Source organism: Schistocerca gregaria, chromosome X (assembly GCF_023897955.1).
Source record: "Schistocerca gregaria isolate iqSchGreg1 chromosome X, iqSchGreg1.2, whole genome shotgun sequence".
Taxonomy (NCBI): domain Eukaryota; kingdom Metazoa; phylum Arthropoda; class Insecta; order Orthoptera; family Acrididae; genus Schistocerca; species Schistocerca gregaria.
Window position 1 is genome coordinate 688,644,473 of NC_064931.1, and position 22,318 is coordinate 688,666,790.

Sequence of the window (22,318 nt, forward strand, 5' to 3'; positions counted from 1 at the left end):
CTTGATTCACACGAATGCCAAACACAAAGAAATAAACCAATATGGATGAAACTTGGTGTGCATTCTTTCCAAAGGTGCTACTAACTAAATATGACCTCGATACGCGCGGGTGGTTCCATCTCTCGGACGTTGCACGGACTTTTCAAACGCCCCTCGTATTTCTCCCCAAAGCATCCCACCACGTGCTCGATGGGATTCAAGTAGTGGGAACGAACAGACCAGTGCGTTCGCCGAATATCCTCTCGTTCCAAGAGCACCTCCACGTGCGCAGTTCGATGCGGTCCGCATTGTCACTCATGAAACTGAAGTCAGGATCGAATGCTCCCGGAGAAAGAAGCACACGGGGAAGACGTACAGTGTTACAATAACGTTGAGCCGTGAGTGTACCGTGACCAGAGATCTGGAGGTCAGCAGGCCCACGCAACATTACGCCTTCCCTCACCATAAATGGTCATGTTCGAGAATATCCCTGGGTGCTGGCCACCTCTCGTCATATGAGGGTACGTCCAGAGGAGTGGAACGCCCTACCACAAGAACTACATATCGACTTTGTGGCCAAAGTGGGAGCAAGGTGCAGAGCCTGTATTGTCGTCCATGGTCACACCCACACCCACACACACACACACTATTAAGAACCACAATACATCTTCTGTAATGTCCAGGGGACCATAACAAATGGCGAAGACTTCAGTGCAATTATTGTCTTTGAATAAAAGTGTCTTTTCTGTTCGTCCCATTGCGTACGTCCTCCAGTTACCTTCTGATCTGTACTGTAGCAGTTTTCTATGCATGGTGCAACTTCCATGGAGAAGTTTTTACTTAGCAGTGCCAATGTTCTGTGAAGTACGAAATGCGTAACCGTATACTTCTCGTTTGTTTTGAATCACGCCTCGTACAGCGCACTCTTAGCACGTTCCACAAACATATGATTTCCTATCCTACCATCACACATCAAAATGACACACTTACGACATTCAGTCTCAGAAGACACTACCCGAGCGGATAGCCGTGCGTATTGAAGCGTCGGTTCCTGGACGGGGTGATGTCAAGAGTGGACTGTCAGTTAGTTATAACGATACGATGTAAAGACAACACAACACCCAGTCTCCGAGCGGAGAAACTCTCCTAGCCGACGGAAACCGAGCTCGGGACACTTTGACTGGCATTCCGCCCCGCTGACAGTGCTGCTACAGAGGCGGATGCAACAGAAAGCTTACAATGGCTCTTTTCTTTCACAGTGAGCGCTGTGCCTCTCCGTTCTCCGCCGATCCTTACTGAACTGCCCTCCCATACCCCATGCTGTATCCAACTCCTCACGCCGCTGTCATCACTTCACAATTCTATCACCGGCCTTGACTCCGGACCCTCACTAGTCTTTTCACTTCTGTACTCTGCTACTCTTGGCCTATGCCGTCTTATGGCAGGCTGTCTCATAAACAACCTCAGCGACGTGCTATCATTAGTCACTCTGTCCCCTGCTACCTCCACTGCCTCTCTTGCTTCTTCCAGAAGAATTTCCGGTATAACGGAGGCCAATCGCAGGTGTTACTGTCCAAGAGAAAGCGATACTTGGCAGTCACCGACAAACCTCCATTCTGGGGTTTGCCAAACATCCTCGGAGTTGCCAGAACCGCCATTATTCCACAGCAATTCCAGCGGTCGCAAGAAGTCTTGACAGCATTTTCGAGAACGGGACAAATTCTCTGTGTCTAGCGCTCCAGCGCTCTCGTCACCGAGGGAGCTGCCAGTCACCCTCCTCAACGACGGAAAGCGCCATCCAGACAGCCATTCTCCTCGCAGCCGAAGCAGCAAAAAAAGAAGGCAGATTGGGCTTAACTTCCCGTTGATATCGAGGTCATTAAAGACGGAGCATAAGCTCGGATGGTGTCAGGTATGGGGAAGGATATCAGTCGTGTCCTTTCAAAGTAACCATCCCGCCATTTGCCTGGAGCAATTTAGTGAACTCGTGGAAAACCTTCGAGCTTAACCTTATCTACAGACTGTAGTCCCACTAAATGAGCAGTTGCATAACATCCAGTTAACAACGCGGTCATTACAGAGGGAGCATCGACTCCTTTGCACAACTACTAGACGGAGGATAACAGCCGTTCCTCTATCAAGAAATCATCACTGCTTTGGTCTGTAGTGATGTAGGGAAACCACTAAAACCAAAATGAGGTCACCGGACGGAGATTCGAACAGTGCTGCCTCCAAATAACAGGTTGCGTCCTAACCACACATTCATCTCGTTCGGTGGTAACTCTTACAAACAATCTGTTTGAAAACATGCGTGAATCTCTGTCTTAGAGACTAAATATACAAGGTACGAAGATACATCTACATCTACATGACTACTCTGCAATTCACATTTAAGTGCTTGGCAGAGGGTTCATCGAACCACAATCTTACTATCTCTCTACTATTCCACTCCCGAACAGCGAGCGGGAAAAACAAACACCTAAACCTTTCTGTTCGAGCTCTGATTTCTCTTATTTTATTTTGATGATCATTCCTACCTATGTAGGTTGGGCTCAACAAAATATTTTCGCATTCGGAAGAGAAAGTTGGTGACTGAAATTTCGTATAAAGGTCTCGCCGCGACGAAAAACGTCTATGCTGTAATGACTTCCATCCCAACTCGTGTATCATATCTGCCACACTCTCTCCCCTATAACGCGATAATACAAAACGAGCTGCCCTTCTTTGCACCCTCTCGATGTCCTCCGTCAATCCCACCTGGTAAGGATCCCACACCGCGCAGCAATATTCTAACAGAGGACGAACGAGTGTAGTGTAAGCTGTCTCTTTAGTGGACTTGTTGCATCTTCTAAGTGACCTGCCAATGAAACGCAACCTTTGGCTCGCCTTCCCGACAATATTATCTATGTGGTCCTTCCAACTGAAGTTGCTCGTAATTTTAACACCCAGGTACTTAGTTGAATTGAGAGCCTTGAGAATTGTACTATTTATCGAGTAATCGAATTCCAACGGATTTCTTTTGGAACTCATGTGGATACTGTGTAGGGAGTTGCTAATGAAGCGCAAGAACTTGAAGAAAACTGTATTAGAGAGCGATATAAATCTCGTAGAAATGTAGAACATGGATTCAGTCAAGAACAAACGCTGACCTGTAACCATACTGTGGTTAACCCATTTCTGAAGAAGCTTCGTGCGCTTCAATCGAGTCAGTTAAAACAACCACTCCACTCCGTCTACAGGCCACAAGTGGCCCATCGGGACCATCCGACTGCCGTGTCATCCCATTCTTGACCGAAGCCGCTACTATCCGGTCGAGCAGCTCCTCAATTGGCATCACGAAGCGGAGAGCACCCCGAAAAATGGCAACAACGCATGGCGTCATGGATGGTCATCAATCCAAGTGCCGATCACGCCCGACAGTGCTTAACTTCGGTGATCTCACGGGAACCGGTCAGTTAAAACAATAAATGCAGTAATCTTATTCAGTAATGTAGTGTCTCACATGGTGAGGTTGACTAATGTATGTTTGTTGGCGATCAATTATTTTACTGTGAACAGCAACCTACATCCTTCTGAATCTGCTTACTGTATTCATCTCTTGGTCTCCCTCTACGATTTTTACCCTCCACGCTGCCCTCCAGTGCTAAATTTGTAACCCCTTGATGCCTCAAAACATGTCCTACCAACCGATCCCTTCTTCTAGTCAAGTTGCGCCACAAACTTCTCTTCTCTCCAATCCTACTCAATACCTCCTCATTAGTTACGTGATCTATCCACTTAGTTACGTGATCTATCCACCTTATCTTCAGCATTCTTCTGTAACACCACATTTCGAAAGCTTCTATTCTCTTCCTCTCCAAACTAGTTATCGTCCATGTTTCACTTCCATACATGGCTACACTCCATACAAATACTTTGAGAAACGACTTCCTGATACATAAAACTATACTCGATGTTAACAAATTTCTCTTCTTCAGAAACGCTTTCCTTGCCATGGTCAGTCTACATTTTATATCCTCTCTACTTCGACCATCATTAGTTATTTTGCTCCCCAAATAGCAAAACTCCTTTATTACTTTAAATGTGTCATTTCCTAATCTAATACCCTCAACATCACCCGACTTAATTCGACTACATTCCATTATCCTCGTTTTGCTTTTGTTGATGTTCATCTTATACCCTCCTTTCAAGACACTATCCATTCCGTTCAACTGCTCTTCCAAGTCCTTTGCCGTCTCTGACAGAATTACAATGTCATCGGCGAACCTCAAAGTTTTTACTTCGTCTCCATGAATTTTAATACCTACTCCAAATTTTTCTTTTGTTTCCTTTACTGCTTGCTCAATATACAGATTGAATAACATCGGGGACAGACTACAACCCTGTCTCACTCCCTTCCCAACCACTGCTTCCCTTTCATGCCCCTCGACTCTTATGACTGCCATCTGGTTTCTGTACAAATTTTAAATAGCCTTTCGCTCCCTGTACTTTACCCCTGCCATCTTCAGAATTTGAAAGAGAGTATTCCAGTCAACATTGTCAAAAGCTTTCTCCAAGTCTACAAATGCTAGAAACGTAGGTTTCCCTTTTCTTAATCTTTCTTCTAAGATAAGTCGTAAGGTCAGTAATGACTCACGTGTTCCAGTATTTCTACGGAATCGAAACTGATCCTCCCCAAGGTCCGCATCTACCAGTTTTTCCATTCGTCTGTAAACAATTCGCGTTAGTATTTTGCAGCTGTGACTTATTAAACTGATAGTTCGGTAATTTTCACATCTGTCAGCACCTACTTACTTTGGGATTGGAATTATTATATTTTTCTTGAAGTCTGAGGGTATTTCGCCAGTCTCACACATCTTGCTCACCAGCTGGTAGAGTTTTGTCATGACTGGCTCTCCCAAGGCCGTCAGTAGTTTTAACGGAATGTTGTCAACTTCCGGGGCCTTGTTCCGACTCAGGTCTTTCAGTGCTCTGTCAAACTCTTCACGCAGTATCTTATCTCCCATTTCGTCTTCATCTACATCCTCTTCCCTTTCAATAATATTGTCGTCAAGTACATCTCCCTTGTATAAACCCTCTATATACTCCTTCCACCTTTCTGCCTTCCCTTCTTTGCTTAGAACTGGGTTGCCATCTGAGCTCTTGATATTCATACAAGTGGTTCTCTTCTCTCCAAATGTCTCTTTAATTTTCCTGTAGCCAGTATCTATGTTACCCCTACTGAGATGAGCTTCTATAACCTTACATTTGTCCTCTAGCCATCCATGCTTAGTCATTTTGCACTTCCTGTCGATCTCGTGTTTGAGACGTTTGTATTCCTTTTTGCCTGCTTCATTTACTGCATTTTTATATTTTCTCCTTTCATCAATTAAATTCAATACTTCTTCTGTTACCCAAGGATTTCTAGCAGCCCCCGTCTTTTTACCTACTTCATCCTCTGCTGCCTTCACTACTTCATCCCTCAGAGCTACCCATTCTTCTTCTACTGTGTTTGTTTCCCCCATTCCTGTCAATTGTTCCCTTATGCTCTCCTTGAAATTCTGTACAACCTCTGGTTCTTTCAGCTTGTCCACATCCCGTGTCCTTAAATTCCCACCTTTTTGCAGTTTCTTCAGTTTTAATCTACAGGTCATAATCAATAGATTGTAGTCAGAGTCCACATCTGCCCCTGGAAATGTCTTACAATTTAAAACCTGATTGCTAAATCTCTGTCTTACCATTATATAATCTATCTGATACCTTCTAGTCTGATAGCTTTTAGTATCTCCAGGATTCTTCCATGTATACAACCTTCTTTTATGATTCTTGAACCAATTGTTAGCTATGATTAAGTTATGCTCTGTGCAAAATTCTACCAGACGGCTCCCTCTTTCATTTCTTAGCCCCAATCCATATTCACCCACTATGTTTCCTTCTCTCCCTTTTCCTACTGACGAATTCCAGTCACCCATGACTATTAAATTTTCGTCTCCCTTCACTACATGAATAATTTCTTTTATCTCATCATACATTTCATCAATTTCTTCATCATCTGCAAAGCTAGTTGGCATATAAACTTGTACTACTGTAGTAGCCATGGGCTTTGTGTCTATCTTGGCCACAATAATGCGTTCAATATGCTGTTTGTAGTAGCTTACCCGCACTCCTATTTTTTTTTATTCATTATTAAACCTACTCCTGCATTACCCCTATTTGATTTTGTATTTATAACCCTGTATTCACCTGACCAAAAGTCTTGTTCCTCCTGCCACCGAACTTCACTAATTCCCACTATATCTAACTTTAACCTATCCATTTCCCTTTTTAAATTTTCTAACCTACCTGCCCGATTAAGGGATCTGACATTCCACGCTCCGATTCGTAGAACGCCAGTTTTCTTTCTCATGATAACAACGTCCTCCTGAGTAGTCCCTGCCCGGAGATCCGAATGGGGGACTATTTTACCTCCGGAATATTTTACCCTAGAGGACGCCATCATCATTTAATCATACAGTAAAGCTGCATGTCCTCGGGAAAAATTACGGCTGTAGTTTCCCCTTGCTTTCAGCCGTTCGCAGTACCAGCACAGCAAGGACGTTTTGGTTAATGTTGCAAGGCTAGATCAGTCAATCATCCAGACTGTTGCCCCTGCAACTACTGAAAAGGCTGCTGCCCCTCTTCAGGAACCACATGTTTGTCTGGCCTCTCAACAGATACCCCTCCGTTGTGGTTGCACCTACGGTACGGCCATCTGTATCGCTGAGGCACGCAAGCCTCCCCACCAACGGCACGGTCCATGGTTCATGGGGGGGCTGTGAGGGTTGTATATTACTAATGTTTCCTACGCTTCATAGGAAGAAGTATTAATGAGTGTTCAGTGGCACTATGGTTGAAATGGCTCTGAGAACTGTGGGACTTAACTTCTGAGGTCATAAGTCCCCTAGAACTTGAAACTACTTAAACCTATCCAACCTAAGGACATCACACACATCCATGCCCGAGGCAGGATTCGAACCTGCGACCGTAGCAGTTGCGCGGTTCCACATTGTAGCACCTAGAACCGCTCGGCCACTCCAGCCGGCCAGTGGCACTATGATAGGACAATTGAAGTAGTAGTTGTGGGGACCTCAGCGAACAGTAGTCTTCTGATCGCAGAGACTCCGGCTATGTCGACGGGCAGCACGGCGACGAGCAGCGGGAACGACGGGAGCATCCGGCGCTACCGCACCGCCTTCACACGCGAGCAGCTGGCGCGACTCGAGAAGGAGTTCTACAAGGAGAACTACGTGTCCAGGCCGCGCCGCTGCGAGCTCGCCTCACAGCTCAACCTACCGGAGTCCACTATCAAGGTAATCTACCTTTCCTGCACTTTTATTTCTATCAAGCGCATGCTCTGAGCTGTGTCCAGGTGCTATCGGGCCGCCCTGGAATAACACTGCAGTTATTTTACTAAATCAAGCGATTGCCAGAATGCTTGCTTCAACGAGACACTGTCAATGACATTCCCCCAACCTCTTCTACATGATGTATTGTTTCATTTTTAAGGATTTTGGTGTCGTCGAGAAGTTGAACACTGATGTCACTTAATTTTTTTATAATAGCAGGAACAACGGCAGGACGTAGTAGGAACATTCTTTCGAGTACCTCCCACGACGGAGTAAATCCGATGAGGAAATCGTGGGTGAATTCTCGTCCTGCTTATTTTCAGTGATGATATCGAAAGTAATAAGTATGTACTGATTTTATCAAAAATTTCACTGGACGTTTATCGATTTTTCACTGACCTACTAAGCGCTTTAATGGCTACCGAACGGTACGTGAAAGTTTTGGAAGATGATTTCATCCCCAGTATGCAAAGTGACCCCGATTTCGACAATACACTACTGCCCATTAAATTTGCTACAGCACGAAGATGACATGCTACAGACCCGAAATTTAACCGAAAGGAAGAAGATGCTGTGATATGCAAATGATTAGCTTTTCAGAGCATTTACACAAGGTTGACGCCGGTGGCGACACCTACAACGTGCTGACATGAGGAAAGTTTCCAACCGATTTTACATACACAAACACCAGTTGACCGGCGTTGCCTGGTGAAACTTTGTTGTGATGCCTCGTGTAAAGAGGAGAAATGCGAACCATCACGTTTCCGACTTTGATAAAGATCGGATTGCAGCCTATCGCTATTGCGGTTTATCGTATCGCGACATTGCTGCTCGCGTTGGTCGAGATCCACGACTGTTGGCAGAATATGGAATCGGTGGGTTCAGGAGGGTAATATGGAACGCCGTGCTGGATCCCAACGGCCTCGTATCACTAGCAGTCGAGATGACAGGCATCTTATCCGCATGGCTGTAACGGATCGTGCAGTCACGTCTTGATCCCTGGGTCAGCAGATGGGGACGTTTGAAAGACAACAATCATCTGCACGAACAGTTCGACGACATTTGCAGCAGCACGGACTACCAGCTCGGAGACAACACTGCGGTTACCCTTGACGCTGCATCACCGACAGGAGCGCCTGCCATGGTGTACTCGACGACGAACCTGGGTGCACGAATGGTAAAACGTCATTTTTTCGGATGAATCTAGGTTCTGTTTACAGCATCATGATGGTCGCATCCGTGTTTGGCGACATCGCGGTGAACGCACATTGGAAGCGTGTATTCGTCATCTCCATACTGGCATATCACCTGGCGTGACGCTACGAGGTGCCATTGGTTACACGTCTCGGTCACCTCTTGTTCGCATTGACGGCACTTTGAACAGTGGACGTTACATTTCAGATGTGTTACGACCTGTGGCCCTACCCATCATTCGATCCCTGCGAAACCCTACATTTCAGCACGACCGCATGTTGCATGTCCTGTACGGGCCTTTTTTGGATACAGAAAATGACCGACTGCTGCCCTGGCCAGCATATTCTCCAGATCTCTCACCAACTGAGAACGTCTGGTCAATGGTGGCCGAGCAACTGGCTCGTCACAAAACGTCAGTCACTACTCTTGATGAACTGTGTTATCGTGTTGAAGCTGCATGGGCCTCTGTACCTGTACACGCCATCCAAGCTCTGTTTGACTCAATGCCCAGGCGTATAAAGGTCGTTATTACGGCCAGAGGTGGTTGTTCTGGGTACTGATTTCTCAGGATCTATGTACCCAAATTGCGTGAAAATGTAATCACATGTCAGTTCTAGTATAATATATTTGTCCAATGAACACCCGTTTATCACCTGCATTTCTTCTCCTAGTGTATGTGGTTCATGCAAGATGGAGCTCGACGCCATCGAAGTAGGAGAGTGTTTGATGTTCTGCAGGAGCAGTTTGGGGCTCGCATTCTCGCTCTTGGGTACCCACAGGCCACTGTCATGGTCCTAGATTGGCCACCACATTCTCCGGATTTGAACACATACGATTCTTTTGTGGGGATATATTAAAGACAAAGTGTACGGAAATAACCTCAAAACCAGTTCTGAGCTGAAAACAGCCATTCAGGTGGGCATCGATGTTCCAATACTTCAGCGGGTCATGCAGAACTTCGCTATTCGTCTGGGACACGTCATCGCCAATGATGGCGGGCATATTAAACATGTCCTAATCAAAATCCGATATCTGTAGTGACGTTTACATGTTGAATAAAGTGTGTGCACGCCATAGTTTGCATCTCATTTACGTTTTTTTTCACATAATTCAATAATTGTCACCGTGTACATATAATTTAATGGCCTAATACATGATGTTTCAGTATGAATGCTGTGATATCGGAAGGTCTTATTTTAAGGGAATTATCTTGTAATAGTAACAGTGTTGATGGGTAAAACAACTTCACGACAGAAACTGAATACTAAAACTGCAGTCACCTGTGTCGCGTGATGAATATTCCGCACATGATTTTTAGTTAGGAGCAAGTGCCACATTAGTAACTCAGCACAGCCTGGTTCCTGTGTTTCATGGAAATCGTGTAATTTCATAAAATCTACTGCATTTATCCGTCTTTGCTCCACTCATCAGTGTCTTTACTATACGATCAGGTGGTTTACTTCAGGGCTAAAGTCGTTGCCCTAATGTTTTCTTTGCTAAAAGAACTTCTAGATTGAAGACTATTTGTGTACTAAAGGGTATTTAAAGTGTTATTTGATAATAATAGAGAACATTTATGATCAGGCTGAACAATGTCGAAACGGTCACATTTGAAAGACCAAGTAGTGAGCGAGGCCTAGCCGAACGATGGGGAACTATTTTGTCCTCTATTCTCACAATGACTAACGAAGCTGTCGTTCAATATCTTGAATGTGATTTGCAGAGTTTCCATTTCACCACACAACAGACACAAAAATTGGATTTTTTTCTACAGAAGCTGGTTCTGTAAAGGTTTTAGGTAGAAGATATCAATGAGCTCCTGCCGCAGACGAATTCTCAGTTACATTCTTGGTATTAAAATAATTTATTTTTGAGGTTTTGTACAAATTGGAAAAGTAAACGTAATCCAAATTCGCGCTCTACCATAATAGACCTCACATTTTTCAATACAAAGAACAGTTTTCGTTGTCTCTGGAAGGATTTCCAACCTGAAGACTCACGAAGTTCTGTCAGCGAGTACTGCATGAATTTCCTGTTCGGGTTGTGTTTCATCGAAGCAAAATTAATTACTGCTGGTATCTTCTGATAGGAACTAAAGTAAGAGGAAAGAAAGACGAAATAAAGCTCCCCTTGGACGGTAAATGTTCTTTCTAAACTGGTCAACTTTCACAGTGGTGGAGTGAAGTGTATAACGGTAGCGTGGGACGCACCACTTGTGTCTAGAAGAAAGGCAGGGGGCGAAAGGTGAAATAAAACCGCACGGACCGAGCTTCCGAAAGGTTCAAAGGGATGCCGCCCTGTTCCCTTCCAGTATCTCTCTCTCTCTCTCTCTCTCTCTCTCTCTCTCTCTCTCCCCGTCTGTGTGTGTGTTAATGTTGTTATTTTTGTTTGATGGCTCTTAAAGGATTTTACAACCCGCGAACTCAGCTGGCACAATTAGCATCGCCGTGATAAAAGTTTCGGTGTGCCGGCTGCCCCTACTCCCATCATTACACAATAACTGGACAATCGCTCACACAAACGTACGCGCCCACACACACGCACACACACACACATTTACCAAACACGAGATTGCCGCTCTGCCATTATATTATAAAATGTTATCCGAAAAAGTAGCTTTTATTGGCCGTAGAAGACAACCTTTTAGACAGCTGTTGTCGGTGTTTTACGCCGTGTATGCGGCAGCCGAGAAAAGTGATAATTGTTTTATGGTAACAGGTTACAACAAGAAGTAAAACGCTTGAGCAAGAAGCCATTCAAAGCCTCCTGTGATAAGTGTGGGCATTAATTGAATGCTACTTCACGATCCCGACTCAGTGACGAAACTTGCACCGTAAGCTCCGACAGGTTACGTATCTCGCGTTATAACACTAGTAACAACAGCAATGAAGTATCTGCCCTAATTTTAGCTTTAAGTCATCTATCAGTTCCAGCAGATATTTTCAACATTTTTCCAGTATAGGTATCTATGTTCTCATGGCTGTGAAAATTAAGTGCGCAAAAGTAAAATTATCTGGAAACACTTTGGAATTATTTTGATGGTAAACAGAACAGAATAGCAGATGTTTGTATTACAAAGCGTTTACAAGGTTCGTGATTACCAATAGATGGCGTAGATATTGTATAAATCATTCCATTCCGTTAACTCTTGCACACGGATAACGAAATTAGTCAACTACCATATTGGAATTTTAAGCTCTGTTCCTATGCTTGAAGAAACATTATAATGAATTGAAGAGGATCCGCCTTTTTGCCAGTCACAGTTATTGTTTTGCTTTAATACCCAAACATGGTTCACCACAACTGTGGTATCCTCAGGCGATTTTATCTCCTTTTATTGTTCCTGAAATACGTACGTACCCTACACAAATTATGTATGTATACAGAAATACATGACTAAGTCTCTGTGTATATATTTCAGGAACAATAAAAGGGAAGACCCATTGAGGATGTTATAAATGTGGTGAAACGTATTTAGGTATTAAAACAGAACCATAATTTATTACTAGAAAAAAGGTGTGCTCTCTTTAATTCATCATGAAAGTAATGAACGTTTTTCTGTTTTTGTAATTGCGCCACTAGCAGATATCAGTAAATCTCTGTTATTAACTAATTTCCAAGTGTGTGTTAATAAATGATTTTAATGTTTCTTCCTTTCTTGTAGCCCATCTGGCAATAACACGAGCACGGGTTTTCTGTTGTTAGAAGGAAAGAAGGAAAGCTATATGGCACTACAGACACTTATCTGTTTCTTTCAACTCATAAATCCAGAAGCTTTTTAACATATCTTTAAGAAAAGGAAGGAAAACTAGGGTGTAGTGTCCCGTCTAGGAAGATGTTATTAGAGACTAGGGGCAGATCCGGATTAGGTGGAGAATGGAGAAGAAAATTAGGCGCATGTTTTCAAAGGAACGATCCTGGAATTCGGGCTAAGTGATTTAGGGAAACCGCGGACAGCCTGCATCTGGATGAGGATGTGAATAAACGTTCTGCCGGATAGCCTCTTTATCCACGATACCTTCGACTTCCATTTGCATCCTTTCCATTTGCATCCTTTACAATTATAGATACGTGTCTTCAGGTCTGTAGATTGTAATGTAAGCCTATTAAATACTTTCTTATTATGGAAAAATATCTAGCACGTGTTTTATTAATCACTAAATCAGTAAGACATTTATCAATCAGTTACTTCCGTTATGTAAAAAAATATCATGAGAAATTCGTTGTGTTCCTAACGAAGATCATTCGAATCTAAGTGTGATCGAAATAGATATCAGGAAAAAAGCAGCGTTACGTCTTACCAATGTATTCTTGTTGTGTGTAAGATATGTGAAAAAAGTACTGAGAAGAGAATATGATTGTCATTGAAACCGGTCAGTTCAGTCGGCTGTGAATCCACGCCTGTAAATGGGCTACTTCCTTGGCAGTAAATTTGTTTGTCTGTACCGTTATCGCATGAGTTCCTCTAAACAACCTAACTCAAACCACCAATATTGTTGTAAGGTGCCATAAAAGACCTGTTCACGATTTACAGACTTTGACACCTTTTGGGAACAAATGCATAAAATATAAACACCGTTTTGAATGCACACAAAAGGACGGTAAGAATAATAACCAAAAGCGGTAGTGCAGTCCGTTGTAAAGATCTGTTCAAAACACTGGGGGTTTTAACTACACTATGCGAGTACATTTACCAATCACCTGCACACATAAAAAAACGTTTATAATTATTGTAAAAACAGCTCTCTCCATGGCCGTGGAACAAGAACTACAGAGAACTTTAATAAAACTGTACGATAAATTGTCCAAGGAGATTAAAGACATAACTAAAACAAACTTATTTAAAACGACAATTAAAAAGAACCTGTTAAACAATACAGTCTATACATTGAAAGATTGCTTCCACAACACAGAGTAGGAGCTAGGTAAAAAACTTAAGACATATAAGTAGTGACAGCCTTACTAAAACATCTGTCATGTCACATGACAGTTTCACAGCATATTTTTTTCCTAACTATTTTTCTTATATGGAAGAACTTACTTCCATAGCTATGCAGTGTGTAATACCAACACTGTATCCTCTTTATGGGCTATATATCTCACTTGTTATAGAGAGATGCTGATTCAGTTTTGCAGACTAGCAAATGAGAAGTTCCGTTACTCAAAATGGAAATCAGACATCGTCGCTATAGTCCTGAAATCAACCAACAGTGCAGTGTAACATTATGAAGCAATGTGTGTATAGAGTGTACAGTGACAGGGAATCAGAAATGAATGAACAGTGTTACACTAACCTTTTTCATTATTAAATAACTTCTTGTAAAACAGTATTGTACACTAGGAACAAACCGAGTGACGTAGGACGGTTTGAAACATACTAGAGTTGTATTCGGGAAATTTGGGACTTCAACTTTTATCCAGAAATTGTGATTTAAGTTTTCCGTGGTTTCACTAAACTGCATTACAAAAATACCGGAATGATTCCTACTATAAGGCTACGGCAAACTACCTATCCCATCCTTGTCAAACTAGATCTGTCTGTATCTAAATGCCTGAATATAAGAATTATGTTATTTTTATTGTTCTTGATCTGAAATACCAAGACATTCCCAATATCCTTGAAAACCTGATACACGAATGAATAAAACTACTACTACTAATACACTTAAACAGTTCGCTGATTAAATAATTACTCTATTTGCCCAATACACCTAATTTACTACCAGACTATTCTTTCGAGTATAGTTGAGATAGTTTGCTTCTTGAATATTACATTTTAATTCTAGACATCTAGATTATATTTTTGAGCCTTGCTGTAGTCTTTCTAGTGTGTAACCTACAATTGCTGAGAAACCTGGCAATTTCATATTTTATCAGCGAGTCTTGACGTTGCTGCATCTCCCATCTCCCCTCTGCTAGTTTTCGTTGAAGTTCTGAGATTTCTTTTGATTTTCCACGTTCTAGTGCCATTAAATAATGTAAACAACTGAAACGATTAACAAGTACGTGGCTTGGGCTATTATTGAACTGTGAAGTTTCTCATCTTTACGGAGCCAAGATTATAAATAGAAAGATTGCACATAACGACGAGTGCAAGTTTCATCCTCCAGTGTAGTACCGTTGATGAATGCTCCTGTCACATCAAGTTTTTGCCGGTCGCCATTCGAACCTGGATCTTTACTTTAGCAGACTAGCTTTGCCGTTATGTCGCTAAGTGCCTCCGAGTTGGTTGTGCTTGGTGTTCAGCCAGCAAATTTAATTTTCAGAATTTGGTCAACAAGGGCGGTAAACAGCTCCTGCTCTCCAGACAGCGCCAATGTTCTAACCTAAATTCGAAACATTTTCACAGAGTGGGGATAGTAGTCATTTCCAACTTGGATCTCTATGTCCAATGAGTACATTAAGCGTAGCACCCCTTTGATGTTTTCAGAAAAAAAAATAAGTTATGTGCACCCATTTTTTGTATTTACTCAAGACGAAACAAACATTGCCATACGTAAATACTTATCAGGCACCGTTTCCATGCAGTTTCACAACCAAAGTGCACTGCTAGGATGGTACTCAATCGGTATAGTCCACACAAAAGTGTAATAATGGTACTCAAGAAAAGTAAATGGTAAAAGTTCGAAGAAAGGCAATCTTTGTTGTCAACAAACTTTGGTGGATAAATTTAGAGGACTTGTACTCGAGGTATATGATACATTTCTCATACATATCATAAAATTAGCAGGACAACAAATGGCTAATGCTGATAAGAGGTATTTTCTGTTATACAGTGCATAGTTGCTGCAGCGCCTCCAATCTTCAATCTGCCAGAGACTTTTTCCTATGTATACAAACGTGTATGTAGAAATAATACACCATACCCACGAACGAAAACTTAAATGAGAAACCTTTTCCACTTAGATCTTACTTGGAACCACAATGTGTGTTGGTGTAGTCACCAAAGTTCAATGAGCAGGGAACTGTTATCTCTCAAGAGTACTGAATGTTCACTTCCTTAGGTATTCTCTGAAACAAAGCTTTCCGAATAATATAAGACTCTGATAAAAATTCGTCCCCGACGCAGACGTCAGAGCACAGTTGGGGTAATCATTTATCTATTCTCTCATTCTAGAAAAGCCAGTAAAATCGTACGAATTCACAAATTTCGTCCCATAACTTTATCAGAACATTTGTTACTTAAAAAAAAAGGCTAAATTTGATGCACGCATGGCTCTTGAGGGAATAAAATAAACTTACACACGTCACTAACAGTTACACGCCTAGTACAGTTTGAAGTTCGACGCACACAGCTCAGTAAGGCTTCAAATTACTTAAGCTTTATGAGTTCGGTCATCAGTATCATTATCGCATATGTCAGTATAAGATTAACTTGTAATATTGCTAGTAAAGTACGAGCAATGGACAGCTGGTCATGTTCCTAACTAAATTAGCTATTTTGCTGTGCTCTTCGTAGTGTTTGTTCGAGCGAGGTAGCTCAGTGGTTAGCACAGTGGACTCTCATCCGGGAGGACGAAGACTCAAATATCTGCCCGACTGTCCTGCTTTAGGTTTTCCATGATTCCCTAAATTGCTTGAGGCTGATAGCGGGAAGATTCATATCAAAAGATACGACCGATTTCTTTCCCCATCCTTTCTTAATACGACTTGTGCTCCTTCTCTGATTCCTGGAAATGGAAAAAAGAACACATTGACACCGGTGTGTCAGACCCACAATACTTGCTCCGGACACTGCCAGAGGGCTGTACAAGCAATGATCACACGCACGGCACAGCGGACACACCAGGAACCGCGGTGTTGGCCGTCGAATGGCGCTAGCTGCGCAGCATTTGTGCACCGCCGCCGTCAGTACAAGCCAGTTTGCCGTGGCATACGGAGCTCCATCGCAGTCTTTAACATTGGTAGCATGCCGCGACAGCGTGGACGTGAACCGTATGTGCAGTTGACGGACTTTGAGCGAGGGCGTATAGTGGGCATGCGGGAGGCCGGGTGGACGTACCGCCGAATTGCTCAACACGTGGGGCGTGAGGTCTCCACAGTACATCGATGTTGTCGCCAGTGGTCGGCGGAAGGTGCACGTGCCCGTCGACCTGGGACCGGACCGCAGCGACGCACGGATGCACGCCAAGACCGTAGGATCCTGCACAGTGCCGTAGGGGACCGCACCGCCACTTCCCAGCAAATTAGGGACACTGTTGCTCCTGGGGTATCAGCGAGGACCATTCGCAACCGTCTCCATGAAGCTGGGCCACGGTCCCGCACACCGTTAGGCCGTCTTCCGCTCACGCCCCAACATCGTGCAGCCCGCCTCCAGTGGTGTCGCGACAGGCGTGAATGGAGGGACGAATGGAGACGTGTCGTCTTCAGCGATGAGAGTCGTTTCTGCCTTGGTGCCAATGATGGTCGTATGCGTGTTTGGCGCCGTGCAGGTGAGCGCCACAATCAGGACTGCATATGACCGAGGCACACTGGGCCAACACCCGGCATCATGGTGTGGGGAGCGATCTCCTACACTGGCCGTACACCTCTGGTGATCGTCAAGGGGACACTGAATAGTGCACGGTACATCCAAACCGTCATCGAACCCATCGTTCTACCATTCCTAGACCGGCAAGGGAACTTGCTGTTCCAACAGAACAATGCACGTCCGCATGTATCCCGTGCCACCCAACGTGCTCTAGAAGGTGTAAGTCAACTACCCTGGCCAGCAAGATCTCCGGATCTGTCCCCCATTGAGCATGTTTGGGACTGGATGAAGCGTCGTCTCACGCGGTCTTCACGTCCAGCACGAACGCTGGTCCAACTGAGGCGCCAGGTGGAAATGGCATGGCAACCCGTTCCACAGGACTACATCCAGCATCTCTACGATCGTCTCCATGGGAGAATAGCAGCCTGCATTGCTGCGAAAGGTGGATATACACTGTACTAGTGCCGACATTGTGCATGTTCTGTTGCCTGTGTCTATGTGCCTGTGGTTCTGTCAGTGTGATCATGTGATGTATCTGACCCCAGGAATGTGTCAATAAAGTTTCCCATTCCTGGGACAATGAATTCACGGTGTTCTTATTTCAATTTCCAGGAGTATTATATATATATATATATATATATATATATATATATATATATATATATATATATATATATCCTTCCTTAATATGACTTGTGCTCCTTCTCTGATGATATATATATATATATATATATATATATATATATATATATATATATATATATATATGGACCAGTGTTTCGGGAAGGAATTAGGATGAAGAGGCCAACTAGAGAGATTTACAAAGACATAGAAACAACAGCAGACACCATTAGAAAGAGAAGGATGAAATTTTGTGAACATATCAGCAGGATGAATAAAAGCAGGCTCACAAGACAAGGTAGTAAACAAGAGCAAAAACAAGACAAAGTGGATCACTGAAGCAGAAGAAGACATTAAAGAACTAGGAATCACACAAGACAACGTAAACGATAGAGAACAGTTTAGAAACATCATACAGAAACACACACTTAAGCAAGAACATACCGAGAACAGAACGGGAAAAAGACGGTCGGAAGAACGCTAGAGAGAACACAGTGAATGTATGAAGAGAATTTGGGAAGAACGAAGAAAGAAGAAGAAATCATGACTACTCAAGTTCCATCCCTCTCTCAAAAGGAAATAATCGAAAATAATAATATATATTGGATATAGGAGGGTGTTTCACAATGATTCATTCCATTTGACAAGAACATATCTTCTATATGAAAGAAAATAAAAATTTGGGGAAAACTTTATCATACGCATGGGACTACAAATCTGTATTTTCGTAAGATTCATCTGATTTTACAAAGGCGTAGCTTTCACATTCATGCGATACAGCTTCGGCTTACTTTTTACAAGTAAGTTCAGGATCAACGTTTTCATTTACCCTTCACAAAAGTTCAAAGCGGTCTTCTCCGAGTCCACGACAGACATGCAAACGTTACTCAAGTACGTCCCATACGTTTGCCAGCGTGTCTTGAGTTACTGCATTCACTGCTGTCATTACGCGGCGTTGCACTTCACGAAAAGTAGTTTGAAGGGAAGGCACGAAGGTGGAGTCGAACAAACCGCCAGAACATTCGACGTTGGGAGTCAATGGTACTACGCGGAATCCCTACCACCTCCACGGCCGCTCCACTGCTGAGACAGCTCAAATTCAAATGGGTCTGAACACTATGGGACTTGACATGTGAGGTCATCAGTCCCCTAGAACTAGGAACTACTTAAACCTTACTAACCTAAGGACATCACACACATCCATGCCCGCGGCAGGATTCGAACCTGCGACCGTAGCAGTCGCGCGGCTCCAGACTGTAGCGCCTAGAACCGCTAGGCCACTCCGACCGGCGAGACAGCTCATTGTTTAAAAAAATCACAGCCTACGGTTGAGACAGAGTTGCACCTGTTGAAACGGAGAACGCAAAATGACTTGTTGTGTTATCTCCATCTCGACTCGATACACTTTGGCTCATGAACGAGCGAGCTAGCTGCAGCAGGAAGACCTCTACTTCAACCACATGTACCCTTAACTTACAGCTGGCGCCAAGGTCAACTTCCAGTTTCGATACGCAAGTTAAAATATACCCAGTGTGCCAGTCTTGGTTAATAAAGAAAGTTGGATTAATAGAAAAGATATACAAGACGCAATGAAGAGCGGTGCGCTTCTTTACAGGATCCTTTAGTCTGCGGGAAAGCTTTACGTGTAAACTCATGAGAGACGCTAGAAGAGAGCCGTTATGCATCGTGGAGAGCTTTACTATTCAGATTCCGAGGCAGTGCGTTCCAGAAAGAGTCGGACAATATGTTATTTTTTCCCACACACGTCTCACGAAATGACCGCAATGAGAAAATTGAAGAAATTATAACTAGTTCGAAAATTTACCGACGATCAATCTTCCCACGCGATAATGGAACTGGGACTGGGGAATCAAGTAGTGATACCCGAAGTACTTTCCGTCTCACATCGACACGTGGCTTGCGGGGTACAGATGTAGACGTAGATGTACCAGGTGTACCGGTATGAAATGACCGTTTTTTTGTGAAAATGAAACACTAATTTTGAATAGAAAAGTAAAATCATTTTATTCAAAGTACTGACCATTGCTTTCTATACATTGTGACTACCTTTCTGGCAATTTGTGGACACCACGCCAATAGAAATGTTCGTCTCTTGAAGCAAACCAATCAGACACCCAATTTTCGACGTCTTCGTAGGAATCGAAGTGTTCCTCAGGCAATGCGTGTCCCATTGATGAAAACAAATGGTAGTCGGAAGGGGCCAAGTCTGGTAAATACGGCGGGTGGGGTAGCAACTCCCAGCCAAGTGTTTTGATTGTATCCTGAACCAGTTTTGCATTGTGTGCAGGTGCATTGTGGTGTAAAAAAATTACTTTGCCATGTCTTCTGGCCGATTCTGGTCTTTTTTCGATCAATGCATATTCAAATTGATCATTTGTTGTCTGTAGCGATTAGATTTCACAGTTTCACCGGGTATTAGAAGCTCATGACACACCACAACTTTCTGATCCCACCAAACACAGAGCATTGTCTTCTTGCCGAATCGATCAGGTTTTGCAGTCGATGTTGATGATTGTCCCGGAATAACCCATGATTTTTCCCGTATAGGATTCTTAAAATAAATCCATTTTTCATCGCCAGTAACAATTCGATGCAAAATTGATTTTCTTTCATATCTTTGAAGCAAAATTTGACAAATGGTTTTTCGGTTTTCCATCTGTCTTTCATTCAGTTCGTGTGGCACCCATTTTCCATTCTTTTGAATCTTTCCTATAGCTTTCTGTGGTGTCACCGCCAGACATCACACTTGCTAGGTGGTAGCCCTTAAATCGGCCGCGGTCCGTTAGTATACGTCGGACCCGCGTGTCGCCACTATCAGTGATTGCAGACCGAGCGCCGCCACACGGCAGGTCTAGAGAGACTTCCTAGCACTCCAGTTGTACAACCGACTTTGCTGGCGATGGTTCACTGACAAAGTACGCTCTCATTTGCTGAGACGATAGTTTAGCATAGCCTACAGCTACGTCATTTGGTACGACCTAGCAAGGCGCCATATTCAGTTACTATTGATATTGTGAATCATGTACCGTCAAGAGCGACGTTCGTCATTAATGGATTAAAGTTAAGTATTCCACCAGCTACGTCCATTTTTCTAAGTTTTAATTTCCTTGTCCTGTTCCAGACCTCACGCCAGCCTGCGTGAGCTTGCACGCGTCCATTTCGGCGCTCCTCTACTAACACGGTGTTGGTTCTCCTGCCAACCACAACACTTTCAAACGGTCGGAAATTGTTGGTTGTGCAACATTTAGCATTGCTGCCATTTGCTTCTGACTCAAAGTATCATCTTCATCCAATATTGCTCGCAATTCGTAGTCTTCGAACTTTTTTGGTGGTCTACCACGTTCTTCACTTCTTACATCAAAATCATTATTTCTGAACCGTTGCAACCATCTTTTGCATGTTGCTTCTGATAGAGCACGATCACCATGTGCCTCGACAAAAATTCAATGCGACTCTGCAGCACTTTTTTTTTTCAAATGCAAACAAAAAATTAATGCTTTCCGCAAATAATCCCTTTCTGGTACAAAATTCGACATTGTTAACGCGATGAAAACATATGTTTGTTCCATGACTTGATGTATACTAAATATTTTTGACAGCTGTCATACCAACCAAACGAAAAGAAATTAAGGCTCGTTCACAACAAATGTTCCCTATCGACACATTTGTAAATGGTTCAAATGTCTCTGAGCACTATGTGACTTAACATCTGTGGTCATCAATCCCCTAGAACTTAGAACTACTTAAACCTAACTAACCTAAGGACCTCACACACATCCATGCCCGAGGCAGGACTCGAACCTGCGACCGGAGCGGTCACGCGGTTCCAGACTGAAGCGCCTAGAACCGCACGGCCACAACGGCCGGCTCAAACAGCTTCCCCTGATGGAAAATTTTTCACAGAAGCAATGAGAAAAAGTGGCTTGCCTATTGACTTTATTACTCCTTGCCGGCATCATGTCTTCTTAGATTTACAATGTATTCGTGGAAACGTTTCTAACAGTGGCAAAAGATTTGACGAAACCATTAAAACATCAACATAATGAGACTGTCTCAATTTTGTATCTTAACGCTCATTTCATACCGGTACACCTGATACACTCCTGGAAATTGAAACAAGAACACCGTGAATTCATTGTCCCAGGAAGGGGAAACTTTATTGACACATTCCTGGGGTCAGATACATCACATGATCACACTGACAGAAACACAAGCACATAGACACAGGCAACAGAGCATGCACAATGTCGGCACTAGTACAGTGTATATCCACCTTTCGCAGCAATGCAGGCTGCTATTCTCGCATGGAGACGATCGTAGAGATGCTGGATGTAGTCCTGTGGAACGGCTTGCCATGCCATTTCCACCTGGCGCCTCAGTTGAACCAGCGTTCGTGCTGGACGTGCAGATCGCGTGAGACGACGCTTCATCCAGTCCCAAACATGCTCAATGGGGGACAGATCCGGAGATCTTGCTGGCCAGGGTAGTTGACTTACACCTTCTAGAGCATGTTGGATGGCACGGGTTACATGCGGACGTGCATTGTCCTGTTGGAACAGCAAGTTCTCTTGCCGGTCTAGGAATGGTAGAACGATGGGTTCGATGACGGTTTGGATGTACTGTGCACTATTCAGTGTCCCCTCGACGATCACCAGAGGTGTACGGCCAG

The 22,318-nt window shown here is 43.4% G+C and overlaps 1 protein-coding gene across 1 annotated transcript in view; it reads left to right on the forward strand.

Moving 5' to 3' along the window:
• Positions 1-22,318, forward strand: part of LOC126298280 (segmentation protein even-skipped-like) — an 84,175-nt gene that overhangs the window by 45,297 nt on the left and 16,560 nt on the right. The window contains exon 2 of the mRNA XM_049989579.1: positions 7,114-7,307. Coding sequence (XP_049845536.1) covers positions 7,114-7,307 — 194 coding nt within the window. The remainder of the gene's footprint in view (positions 1-7,113; positions 7,308-22,318) is intronic.